At 45.5% G+C, this 27,183-nt stretch overlaps 1 protein-coding gene across 2 annotated transcripts; it reads right to left on the reverse strand.

Annotated features, from left to right (window-relative positions):
- LOC109881219 (2-phosphoxylose phosphatase 1-like) lies at positions 1–27,183 on the reverse strand. Of its 2 annotated transcripts, XM_031791099.1 has the most exons (6): positions 27,056–27,183; positions 25,880–26,023; positions 16,269–16,457; positions 9,203–9,329; positions 3,966–4,105; positions 1–3,863 (listed from the first exon to the last, which is right to left on the reverse strand). In XM_031791099.1, exons 2-6 carry the CDS (start codon positions 25,956–25,958, stop codon positions 2,818–2,820), a joined length of 1,581 nt encoding a protein of 526 aa, XP_031646959.1. In that variant the 5' UTR covers positions 25,959–26,023; positions 27,056–27,183; the 3' UTR covers positions 1–2,817. The 2 variants fall into 2 exon arrangements, with proteins under 2 accessions (XP_031646959.1, XP_031646960.1); XM_031791100.1 differs by lacking the exons at positions 25,880–26,023; positions 27,056–27,183 and adding an exon at positions 20,766–20,894.

A 27,183-nucleotide genomic window follows, 5' to 3' on the forward strand; every position in this document is an offset into this window, starting at 1 on the left:
TTTTTACAGTAGTCTAAGTGATATTGTACAAAAATAACATTTGATTTCTGTGAAAACATTCTCCACTCCCAAATAACTGCAAATTCTGATGATGTGACAACTGTGTTCTTGATGCACATTTTTCCTCCTATATAAAGTCTACAGCCCCTTGAACTTTTTAAAAACATTATTCTGTCTTAAAATTAAATCTATAAGGGATTACATTTTTTTACATACAGATCTACACAACCTACACATTTAAAAATCATAATTGTATAAGTCTCCACCCCTCTGTGTTATTACTTGGTAGAAGCACATTTGGCAGCCAGCTGTGAATAATTTTTATTAAGATTCTACCAACTTTGGACAACTCTTAGGGCAACATATTGTTTTTGTCAAATTGCTCAAGCTCATTCAATTTGGTTGGGAATCATTGATGGACAGCAATATTCAAACCTTGTTTGATTTTCAAGAAAATTAAAGTCAGGACTGAGACTAGACCGATACGGTCCTAGGAATATGTGCTGGAATTTGTCCTGCAGGAATTGATATATCCTGCAGAAATATCAAAATCCTGCAGGATTCGGTTCTGCAGGATTCATGCTGGGATTTACTTGGTCCTTCAGGAATTGCCATATCCTGCAGGAATATCAAAAGTATTCAGGTTTTGGTCCTGCAAGATTCCTGCAGGAATTGTCATGGTCCTACTGGAATTGCCACAGGAATTGTCATGGTCCTACTGGAATTGCCACAGGAATTGTCATGGTCCTACTGGAATTGCCACAGGAATTGTCATGGTCCTACTGGAATTGCCACAGGAATTGTCATGGTCCTACTGGAATTGCCACAGGAATTGCCATGGTCCTACTGGAATTGCCACAGGAATTGTCATGGTCCTACTGGAATTGCCACAGGAATTGTCATGGTCCTACTGGAATTGCCACAGGAATTGTTCTGCAGGATTCATGCTGGGATTTATTTGGTCTTACAAGAATATCAACATCCTGCAGGATTCGGTTCTGCAGGATTCATGCTGGGATTTACTTGGTCCTTCAGGAATTGCCATATCCTGCAGGAATATCAAAAGTATTCAGGTTTTGGTCCTGCAAGATTCCTGCAGGAATTGTCATGGTCCTACTGGAATTGCCACAGGAATTGTCATGGTCCTACTGGAATTGCCACAGGAATTGTCATGGTCCTACTGGAATTGCCACAGGAATTGTCATGGTCCTACTGGAATTGCCACAGGAATTGTCATGGTCCTACTGGAATTGCCACAGGAATTGTCATGGTCCTACTGGAATTGCCACAGGAATTGTCATGGTCCTACTGGAATTGCCACAGGAATTGTTCTGCAGGATTCATGCTGGGATTTACTTGGTCCTTCAGGAATTGCCATATCCTGCAGGAATATCAAAAGTATTCAGGTTTTGGTCCTGCAAGATTCCTGAAGGAATTGTTATGTTTGTGCAGGATTTCTGCAGGACTAGTCATCATGGACTTTTTCTGCAGGATTTTGTCAAGCCTACAGGATTCCTGCAGGAAACCTGCACAATTCCTTCACAAAAGGTTGAATTCCTGCAGGACTTTTTTGTTATACGCCCATCCATCCCGACCAAGCACCTTTTGTTTTAGCCTAAGTAACCTTCTATCTTATGTATCCATTTCAAACATACCATTTCATACTAATTTGATTGTCCTGGATTTATGTTTCCTATATTACGTCTAGTCTGAGACTTGGGGAATTCAGAACAGTAATAAGTTAGCTCATATGTTTTCACACAATACAGAGACCGTTGTGAGGAAACACGTTTTATTACTTCTTTGCAGACTGTGTAATGTGCTTTACAGTAAAAATTGTAATTATTCAAAATTATGAACATCATTAATAAAAATAGTCCCAACTGAAAAATGGTTTCCTTCATGTAGTGGAAAAATGTACAATTTACTGATGACATATGTATCAACTGTTATTACCATCTTACAGCAGCAGTGAAATCCAAGTACCATAAAAACTAGCCTTTACTAAGGTGTGGAATATTTTCATTATTGAGTAAACATTGAGTGTAAATTGTTGGGATGACTTCATTCTTAACATTGAAATCAGCCTGAAAGTACAGTATGTGGCTGAGCTCTTTTTTAGCAGAAAACTCAAATGAATTAGTTATACAGAAAAAACAACCCTAATTCTACTGGGCTCCAGCACCATTTTAATCAAAATGTAAGAACAATATCGAGAAATATTATAATTGGCAGTTTTCAACATTTATATGAACTAATCCAGCATTTGTGTTTCCAGTTTCAATGTTCCTCTTTTCTATGCAGGAATTTGGGAAAAGCGGAATCTCAACATTCCCAGTTGGAATGCAGGAATGTGCGAATAAAGTGTTTGAGTACTTAACTTTCACCCCAGAATGTTATTCCCTTACAAACATTTCAAAAACTTAAAAATGGTAGAAAGGTCAATACTTAACCTCATATTTGCAGGTTAAGTATCCGGGTGTGATTGTCAACACCACAAGGCTGTCAGTTTAGAAGTCCAACTTCATTGACAAATACATCTGATCAAGAAGGCATGAAGAGTGTGTATATAGTGTTTGTGTATAGGAATTTGTTGGTGAAAATGTGTATTTTTGCAGTGTGTTTGTGTGCCTGACATGTATGATCAGTATCTATGCTTTCTAGGAATGTTTTTTGACTTTAGAAAAATGTCAAAGTTTTAAGACATTAAAATAGTTCAATAGACCATCAAAGTGGGAAAAGAGCTATTAACAAATTCCAAAATCAGCTAAATGACTCACTTCCTCTCCTCCTTTTCTCTCTCCATCCCTCTGTCAGTCAGCCTGTCCGTCGGTAGCAGGCGTCGTGGTAGGACGTGGCGTTGAGGACACCGAACATGTCTTTCCTGACGAAAGACAGGAAGTTACCCAGGGGGCATAGCGGTTGTGTGGCATGGCGGTCATGTGAGCGACAGAAGGTGGTATGGAATGTTACGTCCTCTCCGTTGTACAGAACCCTCACAAACATGTTACCACCTTTTGACCTCTCCCCTTTCACCCCAGAAGCCTTATTCTGACTCTGTCGTTGCCCCTTACGTGGTCCCTGCGTTGCGTGCGGACTCTTCCACAACTCAAACACAACCCTTGCTGCAAACCTCGGGAACAATGCCTCCTCCAAGCCCAGGGCGCTTAGTAACGGCGCCACGGTGACGTCATGAGCCGAGGACAGGGTGAACACCTCCTCTCCAGCGCGGGGTTTTCGGCCCGGAGCGTAGGCCTTGGCGACGCGCTCCAACCTGTTGGCGGTGCGGTTGAGGTAGGGGTGCATGGCAAGCACGGCGTAGCGGCGATACAGTCCCACCCTCCTCCTGTCCACCTCGTCCTCTAACTGCTGCCTCCGGATCACAGCGAACTGGGCCAGAGTCAGACAGCCCCCACTGCCGAGGGCACTCCCTGCTGACACACAGGGGAAGGACAGGCCGTGGCACAGGTGGCACAGCAGAGAGTCTATAGGGTTGGCAGCTCTGAGCTGGCGCGGGGGCAGACCTAGCGTACGGGCCATGTCTGCGTAGGTCCTCTCCAGTTCAGTGTCTGCCGCTCTGAGGCGGTACTGTCTCCTCTGCTCCTCCTCCAGATAGGGGTTCCTGGCAGGACAGTCGCAGGCTGAACCACAGAACAACGTGCTCCACTGGTGGTGGACTGTCAGAAGGCTCCAGTCAAAGTCTGGCAGGAACCCATACAGAAGAGCCATACCGCTCTGGAGGGTGCGGCTCCTGCTCGTAGTCTCCACCCACACTTGCTTGGTCGACCAATCGGGCGGGAGGAGTTTGTGGCGCTTGTAGGCTTGGCGAAGGAGCTGGCCATTGCGTAAATGCTGCACTACACCTAAAGAGTGAAAGACAGAGATTGGTTGCACATTTCAGATATAAAACCAGCCTGTTCGGGTGGTTCTTTACATATCTTTAATGTGATGGATTGGTTGGTTACCTGTCTGAGTGAGCTCGCCCATCTCACAAGCGCTGTGGTTAGGGAGACGGGGCAACGAGCTGAGAGTCCCCTCCCAGCGGCCATGCCCCCCCTGGGCCATGTGACCAATGAAAGATTTTAGCTGGGGGTGGGAGGGCTTCCTGGAAGGGGGAGAGAGATGAAAGAGAGGGGAGGGGTGTTAAGTGACATGATTAATATGTGACATGTGGAAGGAAAGAACCCTTTGTATGGGGTGAAAACTAGAGTTAAAGTAGTATGCAGTCTTGCACTGTTATGTCTCTACCACCAGGGAGCTGTCTAACACAACACTGACTGAGCCTAGTTCGATGTGCGGTAGATAGAGTATGAGGGCTATATAAACACAATCAGCAGGGACATGGCTACAGAGACAAGAGCATCATCTTTACCTCACAGTGAGGTCAGTGTACAGTCAGGGCAGGGGATGATCAGTCAAAGATCTAAACGATTAGAGATGATAGAGGATTACAGTTTAATACATCAAATCTGGGAGCTGCAGCTCAACCGCACCATAGTTTTACAGATTAAAGATTATTTATGGGGTGGCAGGTTCAACGGTACACACGAGCACGCACACACACACATACATGAGCATGCACACATACACACAGGGACACTGGTTTCCATAGCAATCCAGTTCTGAGACATCATCCAAAACCACATCACATCCTATCATTAGTCTCAGATTCGACAAGGTTTGTCATGATTGGTTGAAACATTGACCCTAAATCTATGCCTTCCACCACAGAATAGTATTACATCATGAAATCCCGTTTGCCAAGCAGCCCATCTCTAACATTCAGCAGGCAGCTCCAGTCTCTAAATAACGTTTGCCAGGCAGCTCCAGTCTCTAACTAACGTTTTCCAGGCAGCTCCAGTCTCTAACTAACGTTTGCCAGGCAGCTCCAGTCTCTAACTAACGTTTTCCAGGCAGCTCCAGTCTTTAACTAACGTTTGCCAGGCAGCTCCAGTCTGTAACTAACGTTTGCCAGGCAGCTCCAGTCTCTAAATAACGTTTGCCAGGCAGCTCCAGTCTGTAACTAACGTTTGCCAGGCAGCTCCAGTCTGTAACTAATGTTTGCCAGGCAGCTCCAGTCTGTAACTAATGTTTGCCAGGCAGCTCCAGTCTGTAACTAACGTTTGCCAGGCAGCTCCAGTCTGTAACTAACGTTTGCCAGGCAGCTCCAGTCTCTAAATAACATTTGCCAGGCAGCTCCAGTCTGTAACAAATGTTTGCCAGGCAGCTCCAGTCTGTAACTAACGTTTGCCAGGGAGCTCCAGTCTGTAACTAACGTTTGCCAGGCAGCTCCAGTCTCTAAATAACATTTGCCAGGCAGCTCCAGTCTGTAACTAATGTTTGCCAGGCAGCTCCAGTCTGTAACTAACGTTTGCCAGGCAGCTCCAGTCTCTAAATAACATTTGCCAGGCAGCTCCAGTCTGTAACTAATGTTTGCCAGGCAGCTCCAGTCTGTAACTAACGTTTGCCAGGCAGCTCCAGTCTCTAAATAACATTTGCCAGGCAGCTCCAGTCTGTAACAAATGTTTGCCAGGCAGCTCCAGTCTGTAACTAACATTTGCCAGGGAGCTCCAGTCTGTAACTAACGTTTGCCAGGCAGCTCCAGTCTCTAAATAACATTTGCCAGGCAGCTCCAGTCTGTAACTAATGTTTGCCAGGCAGCTCCAGTCTCTAAATAATTATGCTAGTGTTAGATTTAACATTCTTCTATTCTATTGACTTGAGAGAGAGAGAGAGAGAGAGAGAGAGAGAGAGAGAGAGAGAGAGAATAGTTTCCAGCTGGAGAGACCGCAGACAGACAGAGACAGTGGGTCGACTTGGCATGCTCGTGCCAGCTATGGGGAATTACATGCAGACACACACTCGAACAGTCCCCTAGGATCCTGCCTATAACCCATATGCTAGCGCAGAATAGATCCCCATAATTACACACTGGTCAAAATAAAAACAGACCTAGATTGTAGACCTTTATAAATAAGACCTTTATAAATGTAAATCTCTCTCTCCCAAGCACACACACATAATCCACACACACCCCAGAGACAAAACAGCCTGCTCAAACACACAGCCTGCTCAAACACTCTGCTGTATCTATTGAGGGCACTCGGAGTGTGGTGTCAGGAAAACAACCTCTCACTCAACGTCAACAAAACAAAGGAGATGATCGTGGACTTCAGGAAACAGCAGAGGAAGCACCCTCCTATCCACATCGAAGGGACAGTAAGTGGAGAAGGTGGAAAGTTTTAAGTTACTCGGAGTACACATCACAGACAGACTGAAATGGTCCACCCACACAGACAGTGTGATAAAGAAGGCGAAACAGTGCCTCTTCAATCTCAGGAGGCTGAAGAAATTTGGCTTGTCACCTAAAACCCTGACAAACTTTTACAGCCTGTTGGGCTGTATCGCCGGCTGGTACAGCAACTGCACCGCCCTCAAGCGCAAGGCTCTCCAGACAGTGGTGCGGTCTGCACAACGCAATACCGGGGGCAAACTACCTGCCCTCCAGGACACCTACAGCACCCAATGTTACAGGAAGGCCAAAAAGATCATCAAGGACAACAACCACCCGAGCCACTGACTGTTCATTGGAACACAGGAGTGATAATGGGCCTCTGTACACCTACAGTATGTAGATATTCTATTAAGAATCAGCCGTTTCCAGCTACAATAGTCAGTCATTTACAACATTAGCAATGTCTACACTGTATTTCTGATCTATTTTATTTTAATGGACAAAAAAATAGCTTTTCTTTAAAAAACAAGGATATGTGACCCCAAACTTTTAAACGGTAGTTTATATGTACACATTTGTATTCCTCTCTTTAGATTTGTGTGTATTAGGCAGTTGTTGGGGAATTGTTAGATATTACTGTCGGAACTAGAAGCACAAGCATTTCGCTACACTCACATTAACATCTGCTAACCATGTGTATGTGACAAATAAAATTTGATTTGATTTATTGCAGCTCCAGCAAAACAAAGATCTTCTCTCAGGAGGTCCACAGTTCAACATCCCCAAGTCTACCTTCATCCCTCACTCTCTCCGTTTCTCTCTCTCTGTCTCACACTCTTGTTTTCTCTCCATGAATCCTTCCCGCTCTCTCCGCTTGGCTGTGTCACCTTGCATCTATCCATTTCCCTCTCTCTCCTCCCTCTCTCCCTCGCTCCGTTCAGCTCTAACTTGGAGTGGAATGTCGGTGCTGAGAGCCAGATGGCATTGAATACTGGTCAGAGAGAGAGGTGCACTGGGGGAAAGAGGGAAAGAGACAGAAAGGCAGAGAGAGAGAGCGTGAGTACAGACACAAACTCAGATTTCACGAGCGCTCATGTGGGTTTGAGTCACAGGAGGCTGCTGAGGGGAGGATGTCTCATAATAATGGCTGGAACAGAGTAAATTGAATGGCATCAAACACCTGAAAACCTTGTGTTTGATATATTTGATACCATTCCACTGATTCCAATCCAGTCATTACAACGAGCCCAAATAAGGTGCCACCAACCTCCTGTGATTTGGGTTATGCCTTCTTGTGACATGCCAAACATTAGTGAAGATGTGTAATTATCTTCTAGCCAAAGTTTGGCTTCATAGCAGACATTCACCAGTCCTCTCAGCTCTGTGAAGGCCAGGCCCAGTGGCCACAGATGACTCAGATTACTGACTCTTCCTCTGCAAGACCCATCAGCTCAGAATGAAATGCCCATGTTGAATTTGCAAATGGCCAGAGACTAAGATATCCCAAAAAGAGGATTGGGAAGGAATTTATCAGCCATCTGTTTAGAATGAAGTCACCGGGGATCACTCTGTTGTACCAATCAAAGTAGATAGAACCCAAGTGCCCTCACACACACAAACAATCTCTCTCACACACACTCTTTTCACACACACTTTTGACTGAGGGAAGCCAGGTCTGAAAGAGCCCTTCCTACCCTGATCTTTGCTTTTGAGAATGTGCAGCAAGAGCCACAGCAATGACTTCCCTCTCTATAAATAATATGTTATCAGAAACTGCCATCTGCATGATGAGAGGCAGAGCGGAGCAGTGGGATGAGACAGGATGACAGATGAATGGGGGGAGGTGAACACAGAATAAAAGACAGTTGTACACAGAGATAGAAAATGATATGGGAAGATGAAAACATGAAAAAGAGAGAGGATATCAAGATTTTTGTCAGAAATACTCCACACATCATGTGCTAAGTCATTTCTCAGTGGGGAGTATTTCTGACAGAGACAGTATTGCTTCTTCAAAGCAGCATGGAAAATCGTGTTTTTCAAATCAAGTGAGATAAGAGGCAGCAAAACCTTGTCTGTGTGTGTGTGTGTGTGTGTGTGTGTGTGTGTGTGTGTGTGTGTGTGTGTGTGTGTGTGTGTGTGTGTGTGTGTGTGTGTGTGTGTGTGTGTGCATGCATCCATCTGCACCAGAGAGTGGCAGCAGAACAGCAAACACAACACCACAGTGACAGTCTGGAGGGAAAACAAGTGGGAGAAAATGAGAGTGATAAAAGTAAAATGGAGAGACAGAATGACTGTTGGACAGTCAACATTGTCACACTTTGAAATAAGGAATGTCTCTGTGTTAGAGCTCAACGTGTAGTAGGATCACTCTGATGCTCCTAGGTGCCATTGAAAGTGAACCTGTGGCCCCAGGCAGGACATGCACGTCCCTGACACTCTTGATAATTACATAGCAAACACATCTCAGCTCTAACCCCGGAGGGAGCACTACATCTAACACAGTCAGACTGAACATCTTGTAGCTCCACATCACACACTGCATAACCATGGCTAATCACTTTGACTAACAACAACAACAGCTCGTTTTCTCTTCTCACATTCCCCTCTTCTTCATAGCAATTATTGCTTAAGTTTTCCACCGAAATGCTAACCAGAAACTCTTCAAAAGACGGGGGGGGGGGGGGGTAATTTCACAAGACAAAGTGGTATCATTTTCTGGCTGCAGTCAAAACTGCATTTGATCTAATCTAATGATCTAATGCTCTAATGATGTAATTATCTAATGATCAAATGATGTAATGGAAACTGTGGAGCTGGAGGGTATAGCTAACATTTACAGTAGCCTCCAGTTCATTCAGGAGGACATCTTTATTTAACAGAAGGCCTTAATGAATGAATAATAGGAGACAAGAGACTATTTGTTGCATCATCATTGGATGTTTAGTCAGTGGGCATAGCTCTCACCTCTTTGGGGACAGGGTGCAGTCGATGGCAGGCCGCTTGGTTTTGGGGATGGCGTAAAGGGGGTAACGGTCGCCATGGCGAATCATCACCTGGACAGACAGCAGCTTGTAGTCCACAGGGCTGTGTCCTGGGAGGGGAGAGGACCACACATTCATAATCATCATCACCACCATCATCATCACCACCATCATCATCATCAACACCATCAACCCCATCATCACCACCATCACTATCACCATCAACAACATCATCACCATCAACAACATCACCATCATCATCACCATCATAGAAGTAGTAGTGGTTGTAGCTGTCATAGTAAGGCTAGTTACGGTAGTAATAGTGATGATTTATAATAAAATACATTCTTCCTCTGATACAACATCAGAGGAAGTGGTTTACAGATAACCTTGTAGTAGTATGTGATACAAGTAACTCCAATCCTTATTGATATGAAGTGTTGCTGTCATGAGTTTGTGAGAGTGCATGGTTTGAATAAAGATTATAGTACTGTCCTGACTGACTGAGAGACCAACCATTTAAGCAGTCAGATGTTCTTCGAGACCACAGTGGCCTTGAGTCTTCTGGCCTGTACAGAAGACTCAAGGTTTGGTTTGGGTTCAACTATTAAAAAAATAATAATAGTTTTCAATTTCGATAAAACATTTTTACCATGGCTCTCTATCCTCTAACCCTGACCCTTTATCCTCTCTATCCTCTAACCCTGACCCTTTATCCTCTCTATCCCCTAACCATGATCCTCTATCCTCTAACCCGGACCCTTTATCCTCTCTATCCTCTAACCCTGACCCTTTATCCTCTCTATCCTCTAACCCGGACCCTTTATCCTCTCTATCCTCTAACCCTGACCCTTTATCCTCTCTATCCTCTAACCCTGACCCTTTATCCTCTCTATCCTCTAACCCTGACCCTTTATCCTCTCTATCCTCTAACCCTGACCCTTTATCCTCTCTATCCTCTAACCCTGACCCTTTATCCTCTCTATCCTCTAACCCTGACCCTTTATCCTCTCTATCCTCTAACCCTGACCCTTTATCCTCTTTATCCTCTAACCCTGACCCTTTATCCTCTCTATCCTCTAACCCTGACCCTTTATCCTCTCTATCCTCTAACCCTGACCCTTTATCCTCTCTATCCTCTAACCCTGACCCTTTATCCTCTCTATCCTCTAACCCTGACCCTTTATCCTCTCTATCCTCTAACCCTGACCCTTTATCCTCTCTAACCCTGACCCTTTATCCTCTCTATCCTCTATCCTCTAACCCTGACCCTTTATCCTCTCTATCCTCTAACCCTGACCCTTTATCCTCTCTATCCTCTAACCCTGACCCTTTATCCTCTCTATCCTCTAACCCTGACCCTTTATCCTCTCTATCCTCTAACCCTGACCCTTTATCCTCTCTATCCTCTAACCCTGACCCTTTATCCTCTCTATCCTCTAACCCTGACCCTTTATCCTCTCTATCCTCTAACCCTGACCCTTTATCCTCTCTATCCTCTAACCCTGACCCTTTATCCTCTCTATCCTCTAACCCAGACCCTTTATCCTCTCTATCCTCTAACCCTGACGCTTTATCCTCTCTATCCTCTAACCATGAACCTTTATCCTCTCTATCCTCTAACCCTGACCCTTTATCCTCTCTATCCTCTAACCCTGACCCTTTATCCTCTCTATCCTCTAACCCTGACCCTTTATCCTCTCTATCCTCTAACCCTGACCCTTTATCCTCTCTATCCTCTAACCCTGACCCTTTATCCTCTCTATCCTCTAACCCTGACCCTTTATCCTCTCTATCCTCTAACCCTGACCCTTTATCCTCTCTATCCTCTAACCCTGACCCTTTATCCTCTCTATCCTCTAACCCTGACCCTTTATCCTCTCTATCCTCTAACCCAGACCCTTTATCCTCTCTATCCTCTAACCCTGACCCTTTATCCTCTCTATCCTCTAACCCTGACCCTTTATCCTCTCTATCCTCTAACCCAGACCCTTTGTCCTCTCTATCCCCTAACCATGATCCTCTATCCTCCAACTAACCATGAACCTTTATCCTCTCTATCCTCTAACCCGGACCCTTTATCCTCTCTATCCCCTAACCCTGACCCTTTATCCTCTCTATCCTCTAACCCAGACCCTTTATCCTCTCTATCCTCTAACCCTGACCCTTTATCCTCTCTATCCTCTAACCCTGACCCTTTATCCTCTCTATCCTCTAACCCTGACCCTTTATCCTCTCTATCCTCTAACCCTGACCGTTTATCCTCTCTATCCTCTAACCCTGACCCTTTATCCTCTCTATCCTCTAACCCAGACCCTTTATCCTCTCTATCCTCTAACCCTGACCCTTTATCCTCTCTATCCTCTAACCCAGACCCTTTATCCTCTCTATCCCCTAACCATGATCCTCTATCCTCCAACTAACCATGAACCTTTATCCTCTCTATCCTCTAACCCGGACCCTTTATCCTCTCTATCCCCTAACCCTGACCCTTTATCCTCTCTATCCTCTAACCCAGACCCTTTATCCTCTCTATCCCCTAACCCTGACCCTTTATCCACTCTATCCTCTAACCCGGACCCTTTATCCTCTCTATCCCCTAACCCTGACCCTTTATCCTCTCTATCCTCTAACCCTGACCCTTTGTCCACTCTATCTTCTAACCATGATCCTCTATCCTCCAAATAACGATGAACCTTTATCCTTTCTATCCTCTAACAATGACCCTTTATCCTCTCTATCCTCTAACCCTGACCCTTTATCCTCTCTATCATCTAACCATGACCCTTTATCCTCTCTATCCTCTAACCCGGACCCTTTATCCTCTCTATCCTCTAACCATGAACCTTTATCCTCTCTATCCTCTAACTATGACCCTTTATCCTCTCTATCCTCTAAACCCGACCTTTATCCTCTCTATCCTCTAACCCTGACCCATTATCCTCTCTATCCTCTAACCATGAACCTTTATCCTCTCTATCCTCTATCCTCTAACCCGGACCCTTTATCCTCTCTATCCTCTAACCATGAACCTTTATCCTCTCTATCCTCTAACTATGACCCTTTATCCTCTCTATCCTCTAAACCCGACCTTTATCCTCTCTATCCTCTAACCATGAACCTTTATCCTCTCTATCCTCTAACCCTGACGCTTTATCCTCTCTATCCTCTAACCATGAACCTTTATCCTCTCTATCCTCTAACTATGACCCTTTATCCTCTCTATCCTCTAAACCCGACCTTTATCCTCTCTATCCTCTAACCCTGACCCATTATCCTCTCTATCCTCTAACCATGAACCTTTATCCTCTCTATCCTCTATCCTCTAACCCGGACCCTTTATCCTCTCTATCCTCTAACCATGAACCTTTATCCTCTCTATCCTCTAACTATGACCCTTTATCCTCTCTATCCTCTAAACCCGACCTTTATCCTCTCTATCCTCTAACCATGAACCTTTATCCTCTCTATCCTCTAACCCTGACGCTTTATCCTCTCTATCCTCTAACCCGGACCCTTTATCCTCTCTATCCTCTAACCATGAACCTTTATCCTCTCTATCCTCTAACCCTGACCCTTTATCCTCTCTATCCTCTAACCCTGACCCTTTATCCTCTCTATCCTCTAACCCTGACCCTTTATCCTCTCTATCCTCTAATCATGAACCTTTATCCTCTCTATCCTCTAACCCTGACCCTTTATCCTCTCTATCTTCTAACCATGACTCTTTATCCTCTCTATCTAGTTAACCATGACCGTATCAACCAAAATATGTCTATGTGCCCTTGAGCAAGACAGTTAACCCTACTTTTCTCCAGGGGTACTGTACTACTATGGCTGACTCTGTAAAACAACACATTTCACTGTAACGTGAAATCCGTACAAATGTGCGCAACCGCAACATTCAAACGAGGCTGCAAAGAAAACTAATGGGACTGTAGCGACTGTGTTGACTTCAAAATCTGGGGTGTGAACTACGTTTCTACTCAAGCGTTGATCGACATGTTAATGACTCTATAGTATTGGAAAAAAAGTTGAGAAAACTGACCCTCCGTTACATCGTGACGTGTCATGCCATAACGTACAGCACGCATAAAGCAACTATTTCTGTCTTATAATCTCTCTCCACCAGGTGTAGCACTTCTCTCATCGTTTAAAAACAAGAAATTGACATTGACTGGGGTAAGGGGGGATACCTAGCCATTTTTATGTATTTTTTGCAGAATTTTTACCCCTTTTTCTCTCCAATTTCGTGGTATCCAATTGTTGTAGTAGCTACTATCTTGTCTCATCGCTACAACTCCTGTACGGGCTTGGGAGAGACGAAAGTTGAAAGTCATGCGTCCTTCGATACACAACCCAACCAAGCCACACTGCTTCTTAACACAGCGCGTATCCAACCCGGAAGCCAGCCGCACCAATGTGTCGGAGGAAACACCGTGCACCTGGCAACCTTGGCTAGCGCGCACTGCGCCCGGCCCGCCACAGGAGTCGCTGGTGCGCGATGGGACAAGGACATCCCTACCGACCAAGCCCTCCCTAACCCGGACGACGCTAGGCCAATTGTGCGTCGCCCCACGGACCTCCCGGTCGCGGCCAGTTAACCTGTTGCGACGAGCAATCCCGTATCCGGGAGCGTAATTATAGCCTCAAGCTCATTACCATAACGCAACGTTAACTATTCATGAAAATCGCAAATTAAATAAAATAAATATATTGGCTCACAAGCTTAGCCTTTTGTTAACAACACTGTCATCTCAGATTTTCAAAAAATGCTTTTCAACCATAGCTACACAAGCATTTGTGTAAGAGTATTGATAGCTAGCATAGCATTAAGCCTAGCATTCAGCAGGCAACATTTTCACAAAAACAAGAAAAGCATTCAAATAAAATCATTTACCTTTGAAGAACTTCGGATGTTTTCAATGAGGAGACTCTCAGTTAGATAGCAAATGTTCCGTTTTTCCAAAAAGATTATTTGTGTAGGAGAAATCGCACCGTTTTGTTCATCACGTTTGGCTAAGAAAACCCCCTGAAAATTCAGTCATTACAACGCAAACTTTTTTACAAATTAACTCCATAATATCGACAGAAACATGGCAAACATTGTTTAGAATCAATCCTCAAGGTGTTTTTCACATATCTATTCGATGATAAATCACTCCTGGCAGTTTGGTTTCTCCTCTGTTCAAAATGGAAAAATACACGCACCTGGAGATTACGCAATAGTTTTGACGGAGGACACTGAGCGGACACCTGGTAAATGTAGTCTCTTATGGTCAATTTTCCAATGATATGCCTACAAATACGTCACAATGCTGCAAACACCTTGGGGAAACGACAGAAAGTGTAGGCTCATTCCTTGCGCATTCAGAGCCATATAAGGAGACATTGGAACACAGCGCATTCAAAATCTGGCTCACTTCCTGTATGAAATTTCATCTTGGTTTCACCTGTAGCATTAGTTCTGTGGCACTCACAGACAATATCTTTGCAGTTTTGGAAACGTCAGAGTGTTTTCTTTCCAAAGCTGTCAATTATATGCATAGACGAGCATCTTTTCGTGACAAAATATCTTGTTTAAAACGGGAACGTTTTTCATCCAAAAATGAAATACTGCCCCCAGAGGTTCAAGAGGTTAAGACAGAGCCTGGGCGCGAACCCAGGGACTCTGATGGCACAGCTGGCGCTGCAGTACAACGCGCTTAACCACTGCACCACCCGGGAGGCCTCCTAGCCATTTTCTGCGTCACCTTTGCAAACGATCATGACTCTCAAAAGCCACTGTTTACTTCTAAGATCACTTTAGCACCGCCCTAAAAACCCGATTCAAATTCCACACAAACCTTCCAATAGGTATGGAATGACACATTATATAAACTCTTTATAGTGTTTTATTTACATTTTAGAGGCGATAAGGTGATAAGTTGGACAGATCGAGTGAAAAAAAGCTGTTTCCCCACATGACATCTCCTTCTCACTATCACACATTAGTTTCGCTTCCCCACTCGCCATTTTTTAAAAGACCTGACAGAGCTCATTGTCTTCTTGAGTCATGCAGAAACGGGCAGCGTGATGGTCTCGTCATGGATTTTATTGGAAAGGGGAAAAATTGTGCTTTACAATGGTATTGACATTACAGTTGATCTGGAAGTATTACGTTTTTGGGGCGCTAAAATAAGGTCAAATGTACAGACCAAGGCGATGTACAAGAGGGAGTTAGTTTATGTTACCGATCCAGTGTATGGGACAATAAAACATTTTTTTATGTTTTATTAACCCTCTATACTCTAGCTAACCATGACCCAACACCAGTCTATCAATTCTCTTTACATGACACAACACATCTAAATGTTCTGTATTTCTCCACATGGCTAAGCCTTCCTTGTTACTGACTGACTCCATAAGGTTCTGTTCTAAACCCTTTGACCTGTGTTCGCTGGTTGGTTGAGCAAATGGCTAACACGCTAGCAGACTGCAGAGGACTGAAACATTGCTCTTTCTTCCCACTTACCAATGGAACAGCAGATTAGATTGTGTGAGAGTGTGTCACCCTCCCAGGCCTGTGTGCGCGCGTGTCTCACCCTCCCAGGCCTGTGTGTGCGTGTCTCACCCTCCCAGGCCCCTATGTGTGTGTGTGTGTGTGTGTGTGTGTCTCTGTGTGTGTGTGTGTGTGTGCGTGTCTCACCCTCCCAGACCTGTGCGTGCGTGTCTCACCCTCCCAGGCCTGTGTGTGCGTGTCTCACCCTCCCAGGCCCCTATGTGTGTGTGTGTGTGTGTGTGTGTGTGTGTGTGTGTGTGTGTGTGTGTGTGTGTGTGTGTGTGTGTGTGTGCGCGTGTCTCACCCTCCCAGGCCCGTGTGTGTGTGTGTGTGTGTGTGTGTGTGTGTGTGTGTGTGTGTGTGTGTGTGTGTGTGTGTGTGTGTGTGCGTGTCTCACCCTCCCAGGCCCGTGTGTGTGTGTGTGTGTGTGTGTGTGTGTGTGTGTGTGTGTGTGTGTGTGTGTGTGTGTGTGTGTGTGTGTGTGTGTGTGTGTGTGTGCGTGTCTCACCCTCCCAGGCCTGTTCAGAGCGGTCGGGGGTGTTGCAGTAGCCATAAGCCTCAGTGATGGGGTCTGGATCAGGATCATCTGTGGGAGGGACAGGGATCACTCTCTTCCTGCTCTTCCCCTGGCCCTGAACTTGACCCTGATCCTGGGGGTGGCGCTCCTCACCCATGGGCGTAGTGGGGATTAGGTGCACTGCAGATAGAGGAGAAGGGGGGGGGGGGGTCAATTCCTCAATGTTCAAGAGATAGTCAGGAAGAGAGAGACTGAATGAAAGAGCAGAGGAGGGATTGAGTGAGAGAGAGAGCGAGAGAGAGAGAAGTAATAGCGCGAGAGAGAGAGAGAGAGAGAGAATGCGAGAGCGGGAGGAAAGTTAGCAAAGAAACAACACCAAAGCAGACCTAACCGTAGTAACAAACAACACCAATGCAGACCTAACCGTAGTAACAAACAACACCAAAGCAGACCTAACCGTAGTAACAAACAACACCAAAGCAGACCTAACCGTAGTAACAAACAACACCAAAGCAGACCTAACCGTAGTAACAAACAACACCAAAGCAGACCTAACCGTAGTAACAAACAACACCAAAGCAGACCTAACCGTAGTAACAAACAACACCAATGCAGACCTAACCGTAGTAACAAACAACACCAAAGCAGACCTAACCGTAGTAACAAACAACACCAAAGCAGACCTAACCGTAGTAACAAACAACACCAAAGCAGACCTAACCGTAGTAACAAACAACACCAAAGCAGACCTAACCGTAGTAACAAACAACACCAAAGCAGACCTAACCGTAGTAACAAACAACACCAAAGCAGACCTAACCGTAGTAACAAACAACACTGACATCCATTGCTCAAAGGACTCTCCTGTATAAAGGTCTATAACATCTATTAGCCTCAGCCCAGTCTTAGGCCCTGCCTCCCCTCAGCCCAGCCTTTGCCCAGCCTCTGCTTAGTCTTAGGCCCAGCCTCAGCCCAGTCTTAGGCCCAGCCTACCCTCAGCCCAGCCTCCCCTCAGCCCTAGCCCAGCCTACCCTCAGCCCAGCCTCCCCTCAGCCCTAGCCAAGCCTACCCTCAGCCCAGCCTCCCCTCAGCCCTAGCCAAGCCTACCCTCAGCCCAGCCTCCCCTCAGCCCAGCCTCCCCTCAGCCCTAGCCCAGCCTCCCCTCAGCCCTAGCCAAGCCTACCCTCAGCCCTAGCCAAGCCTACCCTCAGCCCAGCCTCCCCTCAGCCCAGCCTCCCCTCAGCCCTAGCCAAGCCTACCCTCAGCCCAGCCTCCCCTCAGCCCAGCCTCCCCTCAGCCCTAGCCAAGCCTACCCTCAGCCCAGCCTCCCCTCAGCCCAGCCTCCCCTCAGCGTTAGCCCAGCCCATTTACATGTGAACAGCAGCAGAACCCTGTACAGAACCCCTAACAACTACCACAGGGTTGCCTTGACAACCATTAACCTGTGACCCCTGGGCCAGGCGGCCCAATGGGGAGAGCGGTGTGGGAACCACTGCAGTTCCATTCAGAAATGCAGGATCCTGGGAATACACACACACACACACACACACACACACACACACACACACACACACACACACACACACACACACACACACACACACACACACACACACACACACACACTTACCTCAGAAACCCTGGTTGTCCTGAAGCCAGGCAGTGGAGTAGGTAAATATTACCTCACTTTGCAAATAGAGAGAGAACAAGACGCTTTCTAATCATCAAGGAGAGAGGCCCTTTCATTCCTATAACAACCTATAAATAATCTCTCCCCAACAGACACACACACATACACTTGTACAGGAACATAGAAACACACACATACACACAGGCTCACATAACTCTCACCCCCTCATAGTCAAGCACACACACAGACTTTCACCAGCTCCCCCATTCCAAGCTCCAGCTGAAATCATAAAGTCAACAGTGTTGCTGGACAGAACTGCTGGGTGTTGGGGATGGCTGGGGAGGTAGGGGGTAGTGGTAGGAGGTCAAGGGTGGGAGGTAGGGAGTAAGGGTAGGAAGGTAGGGGTAGGAGGTTGGAAGCTATGGGGTAGGAGGTAAGGGTAGGAGGTAGGGGGTAGGAGGTAAGGGTAGGAGGTAGGAAGGTAGGGGTAGGAGGTTGGAAGGTATGGGTAGTAGGTAGGAAGGTAGGGAGTAGTGGGTAGGAAGATATTGGTAGGAGTTAGGAAGGTAGGGGGTAGGAGGTAAGGGTAGGAGGTAGGAAGGTAGGGGGTAGGAGGTAAGGGTAGGAGGTAGGAAGGTAGGGGTAGGAGGTTGGAAGGTATGGGTAGTAGGTAGGAAAGTAGGGAGTAGTGGGTAGGAAGATATTGGTAGGAGGTAAGGGTAGGAGGTAGGAAGGTAGGGGGTAGGAGGTAAGATTAGGAGGTAGGAAGGTAGGGAGTAGTGGGTAGGAGGTAGGGGGTAACGGTGGGAGATAGAGGGTAGGGCATTGGGTTGAACCTCGTTCAGATTTCCTGAACACAGCAGACAGAGAGAGCAGAGGGCTGGAGATAGACGTTGGAGGCAGGGTATTTCACTTCTTGTCATAAAATTGTTACATCATGTTTTCACTATCTTACTAACTAATAACTAACAGACTGTAGAAACACCACAGTTCTAGATCCAGCATTGGTCACACATCACCCTTAGATGATATAGCTACGGTGGTAAAGTTCCATTGCTTATTCGATTTCTTTAGAAACAGACTACAGAGGAACTAGCCTAAATACAAACCACACTATCTTGAAGTGAGGGTATCCATATTAACCCACACTCCCCATGTGAGAGGTATTGACATGTTGAATGTACCGAGCTGTCTGTTTGAACAACTGGCACACAGCTCAGACACCCATGCATACCCCACAAGACATGCCACCAGAAGACTCTTCAATGTCCCCAAGTCCAGAACAAACTATGGGAGGCGCACAGTACTACATAGAGCCATGACTACATGGAACTCTATTCCACAGTACTACATAGAGCCATGACTACATGGAACTCTATTCCACAGTACTACATAGAGCCATGACTACATGGAACTCTATTCCACATCAGGTAACTGATGCAAGCAGAAGAATCAGAGTTTAAAAAATAGATAAAAGTACACCTTTGAAGCAACACAAACATAGGCACAGACACACACTATACATACACGTACACATGGATTTTGTACTGTAGATATGTGGTTGTAGAGTAGGGGCCTGAGGGCACACACTTAAGGTGTTGTGAATGTATTGTAATGTTTAATAAAATGTATAACTGCCTTCATTTTGCTGGATCGCAGGAAGAGTAGCTAGAGCAGCTAATGGGGATCCATAATAAATACAAATACAGAATTCCACCTCCGGGGTAAAGGAAAGCCACAGAGTGGAGTGGAAACGGGAAAGACATTTGAAGGTACAAAAACAGTGTAACCATGACCAGGAAAACTTGACGTGTCAAATTATATAGCATACGTAGAAATCCAATCCTCTGGTAAAACTCAGTATATCAGTATACTAATCAGTATAGATGGTCAGTTAGTATCAGTATAGACGGTCAGTTTGCATCAGTATAGAAGGTCAGTTAACATCAGTATAGATGGTGAGTTAACATCAGTATAGATGGTGAGTTAGCATCAGTATAGAAGGTCAGTTAGTATCAGTATAGATGGTGAGTTAGCATCAGTATAGATGGTGAGTTAGCATCAGTATAGATGGTGAGTTAACATCAGTATAGATGGTAAGTTAGCATCAGTATAGATGGTGAGTTAGTATCAGTATAGACGGTGAGTTAGCATCAGTATAGATGGTAAGTTAGCATCAGTATAGACGGTGAGTTAGTATCAGTATAGACGGTGAGTTAGCATCAGTATAGATGGTAAGTTAGCGTCAGTATAGAAGGTCAGTTAGCATCAGTATAGACGGTGAGTTAGTATCAGTATAGACGGTGAGTTAGCATCAGTATAGATGGTAAGTTAGCATCAGTATAGAATGTCAGTTAGCATCAGTATAGACGGTGAGTTAGTATCAGTATAGACGGTGAGTTAGTATCAGTATAGACGGTGAGTTAGCATCAGTATAGATGGTAAGTTAGCATCAGTATAGAAGGTCAGTTAGCATCAGTATAGACGTTGAGTTAGTATCAGTATAGACGGTGAGTTAGCATCAGTATAGATGGTAAGTTAGCATCAGTATAGAAGGTCAGTTAGCATCAGTATAGATGGTGAGTTAGCATCAGTATAGAAGGTCAGTTAGCATCAGTATAGACGGTGAGTTAGCATCAGTATAGAAGGTCAGTTAGCATCAGTATAGACGGTGAGTTAGCATCAGTATAGAAGGTCAGTTAACATCAGTATAGACGGTCAGTTAACATCAGTATAGAAGGTCAGTTAGCATCGGTATAGAAGGTCAGTTAGCATCAGTATAGAAGGTCAGTTAGCATCAGTATAGAAGGTCAGTTAGCATCAGTATAGAAGGTCAGTTAGCATCAGTATAGACTCACCGGTGAAGAGGAAGAGGAGGAAGAGGTGTGTGTGAGCGAAAGAGAGCATTCTGAGATCTGCTCACTGGATAGAGGGCCAGACACACACTGGAACCCATTCACTGAACTGGTCCCCCTCTCCCCACACACACACTCACCGACAAACACACACACGCCTGCGTACTAGGCAGACCCACGGCCCAATTGGAGGCCTGCTCACTACCCTGGTCTGCCACAGTCGCCCACACAAAGGGCCTTTTGTAACAGACAACAGACTACCTCAGACTAGGAGCACACACACTGAAGAAAGACACACACACACACACACACACACACACACACACACACACACACACACACACACACACACACACACACACACACACACACACACACACACACACACACTGAAGAAACACACACACACAGACACTGAAGAAACACACACACACACACTGAAGAAACACACACACACACAGACACACACTGAAGAAACACACACACACAGACACTGAAGAAACACACACACACACTGAAGAAACACACACACACACACACTGAAGAAACACACACACACACTGAAGAAACACACACACATACACACTGAAGAAACACACACACACAGACACTGAAGAAACACACACACACACTGAAGAAACACACACACACAGACACTGAAGAAACACACACACACAGACACTGAAGAAACACACACACACACACACTGAAGAAACACACACACACAGACACTGAAGAAACACACACACACAGACACTGAAGAAACACACACACACAGACACTGAAGAAACACACACACACAGACACTGAAGAAACACACACACACACTGAAGAAACACACACACACAGACACTGAAGAAACACACAGACACACACACTGAAGAAACACACACACACAGACACTGAAGAAACACACACACACACACACACACACTGAAGAAACACACACACACACTGAAGAAACACACACATACACACTCTAAAGAAACACACACAAACACACACACTGAAGAGAAGAAACACACACACACGCCGCACACGCCCAGGGCATCAACGCCAACTCACACACTCGCAAACACACAGTTGTTTACATGCCTGGAGCATGAACACACACACACACACACACATAAACACACACACACACATAAACACAGGGTATACTACCAAAGCAATACACATGATAGCCTAAGGCATCTTCCTACAGTACACACACAACATCAATGGGCCAGGTCTACGCAACAACTAGCTGGCCTTAAGAAACATACAGCAGGGCCAGTAATTAGGTGTTTAGCAGGTAGTTCTGACTGTATGCATTGGCTGAGAGTTGAAAAAGGTGAGCCCATTACACTGATGAGGGCTTCCTTCCAGCATTACACCTCAGTGTTTTACACCGCCTGCACTGTGGTAAAGAGTCAGCTGCTACAGTAAACCTTAAACACAGGAGGGACCACGACTGCTCTTTCTCCCTGCATCTCTCACACCAGAGAATTAAAACGGGTCCACAACAAATACCACACACTACTGTCACGACCAATACCACACACTACTGTCACGACCAATACCACACACTACTGTCATGACCAATACCACACACTACTGTCACGACCAATACCACACACTACTGTCACGACCAATACCACACACTAGTGTCACGACCAATACCACACACTACTGTCACGACCAATACCACACACTACTGTCACGACCAATACCACACACTACTGTCACGACCAATACCACACACTACTGTCACGACCAATACCACACACTAATGTCACGACCAATACCACACACTACTGTCACGACCAATACCACACACTACTGTCACGACCAATACCACACACTACTGTCACGACCAATACCACACACTACTGTCACGAACAATACCACACACTACTGTCACGACCAATACCCCACACTCCTGTCATGACGAATACCTTACACTACTGTCACGACCAATACCACACACTACTGTCATGACCAATACCACACACTACTGTCACGACCAATACCCCACACTCCTGTCACGACCAATACCACACACTACTGTCACGACCAATACCACACACTACTGTCACGAACAATACCCCACACTACTGTCACGACCAATACCACACACTACTGTCACGACTAATACCACACACTACTGTCACAGGCAATACCCCACACTACTGTCACGACCAATACCACACAACTGTCACGACCAATAGCCCACACTACTAATACCCCACACTACTGTCACGACCAATACCACACAACTGTCACGACCAATAAAACACACTACTGTCACGACCAATACCTCACACTACTGTCACGACCAATAAAACACACAATCAATTAATTGCAGTCATTCCTGCACCACGTCTGCCTCTACTCCCCATAGTCTATCTGTCTGTCTGCCTCTACTCCCCGTGGTCTATCTGTCTGTCTGCCTCTACTCCCCGTGGTCTATCTGTCTGTCTGCCTCTACTCCCCATGGACTCTGTCTGTCTGCCTCTACTCCCCGTGGTCTATCTGCCTCTACTCCCCATAGTCTATCTGTCTGTCTGCCTCTACTCCCCGTGGTCTATCTGCCTCTACTCCCCGTGGTCTGTCTGCCTCTACTCCCAGTGGTCTGTCTGCCTCTACTCCCCGTGGCCTATCTGCCTCTACTCCCCGTGGTCTATCTGCTTCTACTCCCCGTTGTCTGTCTGTCTGACACTACTTCCCGTGGGCTCTGTCTGTCTGCCTCTACTCCCCGTGGTCTATCTGTCTATCTGCCTCTACTCCCCGTGGTCTATCTGCCTCTTCTCCCCGTGGTCTATCTGTCTGTCTGCCTCTACTCCCCGTGGTCTGTCTGCCTCTACTCCCCGTGGTCTGTCTGCCTCTACTCGCCATGGTCTATCTGTCTGTCTGCCTCTACTCCCCGTGGTCTATCTGTCTGCCTGCCTCTGCTCCCCGTGGTCTGTCTGTCTGCCTCTACTCCCCATGGTCTCTGTCTGTCTGCCGCTACTGCCCGTGGTCTATCTGTCTGTCTGCCTCTACTCCCGTGGTCTATCTGTCTGTCTGCCTCTAATCCCTGTGGTCTATCTGTCTCCATGTCACTGCCTCATAGCTATCCTCCAAAACACGTCGCTGTTAGTTTGGCTTTCGTTCCTGTATTCTCTCTCTCTCTCCCTATTCCTTTCTCTCCCCTCTCTCTATTTCCTCTGATGTTCTATCTCTCTTCATCTCTGTGGATTATTCTCTCTCCCTGTCTCTCCTCTCTCCCTCTCCCTTCTTCTCATTATATACGTACCTTTCTCTATCTCTCTCTGTACCCTGCTCTCTTGCTTCAAGTCTTTACAGACGCCAGAAAAGATTGCAATTCTGTGAGTGCATGTCTTAACTCTGCATTGAGAATGTGTGAACTCTGTGACCCTGTTACCATCAATCCTCTCCCTCTCTCTCTCCCTTAAAAGCAGAGGTGTGTGTCTGTCTGAGGGGGATTGTAGGCTGAAGTAACTTTAATGCACTACTTAAAACCATTCTCTGCTCCTGCCCTCTAATCTTCTCCTTTAGCAAAAACAAAAGGCAATAAAAGATTATGCTGAATGAAATCCCTCTGTAAATTGTTACCATTGAGTGTGTGCGTGCATACGTGTGCACGACACACATGCATATTCCTAGGCTCATATGGTTCCCTTTATTTGTCATTGAGATATGTGTCTTGACTCTTGATTGATTTCTCGATCACTTGAGGCAACATGGGATTTATGTAACCAAAGTATGGTCTGTGTTAGCGTCCTCTCCTTCCCTGTCATGTGATCTGTAGGTTGTCTGTGTGGTTGGAGAGAGGCTGTCATAACTTATTCATCAGACTGCAAGTCATTATCCTCTACTACAGGGGAAGGCCCAGTGGGACAGCAGCACTTCATGTTCCATTGATTGTCATTCTTCTTTGTCCCCCACTTTCCCTCCCTCTCTTATCTGTTTTCTGCTTAAGTTATCTCTCTCTTTTTCTATTTTAGCCTCTGACTGTTGTCTTCCTGTTTTGGTCTGTTCTTTCTTACGCAACTTCTCTCACTTTTCCTCTCTTACTCCATCTTTCTTTTCTTTCTGATTATTGTGAACATTGGTAAAACAAGCTAGTGTATTGAATTTGTTTGTGTGTGGATTTCATTTTTTTTGCTGAAACTTGATTGATTACGGTGTGTGATACAGACAGGCAATAACAGATGGTTTGCCATGACTCTGACACTCTGCCTGCCTCTACGACCTCTTTGAAATCTGGACTGGGGTCGCCATGGCAGCAGAGGCGTGACACCTGTTTGACAAGCGACAGGGAGTCCCCACAGTAAGAGAGGTGTGAAGCTTAGCGGAACAGAGGACTGAGAAGGAGGGAAACGAAAACAGGAGGAGAGATATGGCGAGAGCAATAGAATAGAGGAAAGGAGAGAGAGATGACAGGAGAGGGAATGGAAGAGGAGAGAGGGGGAGGCAATAACATCAACAGAGCGATACAGGAAAATATAGACTACGGGAATTGAAGGGAAGATAAAAGAGCAATACGAAAGGAGAGCAGAGAGAGAGAGAACGTGATGGAGGAAATTACATATACAGTGGGGCAAAAAAGTATTTAGTCAGCCACCAATTGTGCAAGTTCTCCCACTTAAAAAGATGAGAGAGGCCTGTTATTGTTATATTTTCATATAACAGTGAAAGGACTCTTCCATCCACCCACAGTAAGAGTGTTACGCATCAAATCGACTTGGCCTGTTTCCTTGTATTTATTACCATCGAGGACACATTTTTTTTCTATGCACAGGGGAGATGGGGCACAATGACCTAACGGTGGCAGAGGCCATTTTCTACCGACACGTCATTGGGAGAACACTTAAGAGTATCTCAAGGTATCATAGTGGATAGGACTGGTCTAAATATAGAATCTCTAGAGGACCTGTCTTTGTTTCCATGTAAATGGGTCGCTTGGAGTGGAAAACACTAGTGGTCAGATATAATACACACACACCGTGTGATCATACACAAACATACCTGGATATACACACCAAACAATCACACACAAATTCCAACCACAAATAATGGCAGATGTAGAGACACTACAATACACTACACAAACACACACACAGTTTACTTACAGAATTGGAGGCTGAGACTCACGATGGCCAGCACCGCCCCCACCACCACCAGGAGGATGAAGCGGTTCCGAGCCAGCATCCTGACAAGTGATTGGTCCGTCTCCCTGTCAGTCAACCACCCACACCTTGCCCCATTCCTGCTGTCTAAATAGGCACAACAAAAACAACCAACATCATGAAACAAACATGACTATAACACGCCTCTAAACCAATAGAAGAAAAAACTTTACTGCACACAATGAACCACACAAATGAACTAAAGAAAGTAGTCAGCCACAGTTTGTAGCATTTTCCACTGTACATCCTGCCTTCTATGAATGGACCTATGAGAGAGCAGGGATATAGGAACAATCAGGGAGGGAAAAGCAGAAAGAACACGTAAAAAGCCCACCATTTACGTCAGTTATACACAACGCAACCCTACTATTAGACAGACTAAAAATAAGAGCATGGCTAGATGAGGTAAAAATGGTGCCTCAATCATTATCCTCAATCACCTCCCCTCAGAAACTGCCTACATGACTTGAGATGTTCTCTCAAAACATGTTCATGCAAATATGAAACAATTATAAGGTTTAGAGTTGGACAAACTAAACTGTCTCAAAATAGTTTTTGCTTCTCAATGTAGGAATGTTATTATATGTAGCTAATCTGTATGCATCTTAATGTGGTAAAACTCTTCTGTGGAACTCCTGTAGTGATTAACGTTACTGAAACATTGTAGTAGGCTACCTGCGAGGAGATACTATTTCATGATGATTGCACTAATTAAAACAATGTTGGCGCATTGTGACAGCTTGTCTGCTCGTCTCGGCCACAATGCAATGCTGACCAGCTACAAGGGAAGGGATTATTTGTTAGCTAGCGAACTGGCTATGTAGATAACTTTCATATTGTTATATCTAACACATGCACTATAGTAGCATCAATGCTTCCGGTATAACAGCTAAATTTACAACTTGTAAAGCTAAATATGTGGTAGTAAACTTGTCGGCTTTTTTGCAGAATCGAATGGTTTCGGTGAATTCGTAGCTACCTTAATAACGACGTTATTACAAAACGCCAAGCCTTTGTTTACAATGTACCTACTCGGGACAAACTCGTGGGAAAATGTTAAGTAGCTAAACTGCCTAATTAACATATTGCTTGCTGGTCGTTTATCTCGGATCATCTTACCAAGTAGCGAATCTCAATCAGAACTTGAATCCACCAAGCGCCGTGCCGGCTTTTACTCCTCTGAACTACCTATCCGTGTGGCTGTCCTGGGTCCTGCTTGCTGGCTCCACTTTGCTGTGCTAGCCTTC

Source organism: Oncorhynchus kisutch, linkage group LG15, assembly GCF_002021735.2.
Source record: "Oncorhynchus kisutch isolate 150728-3 linkage group LG15, Okis_V2, whole genome shotgun sequence".
Classification (NCBI taxonomy): Eukaryota; Metazoa; Chordata; class Actinopteri; order Salmoniformes; family Salmonidae; genus Oncorhynchus; species Oncorhynchus kisutch.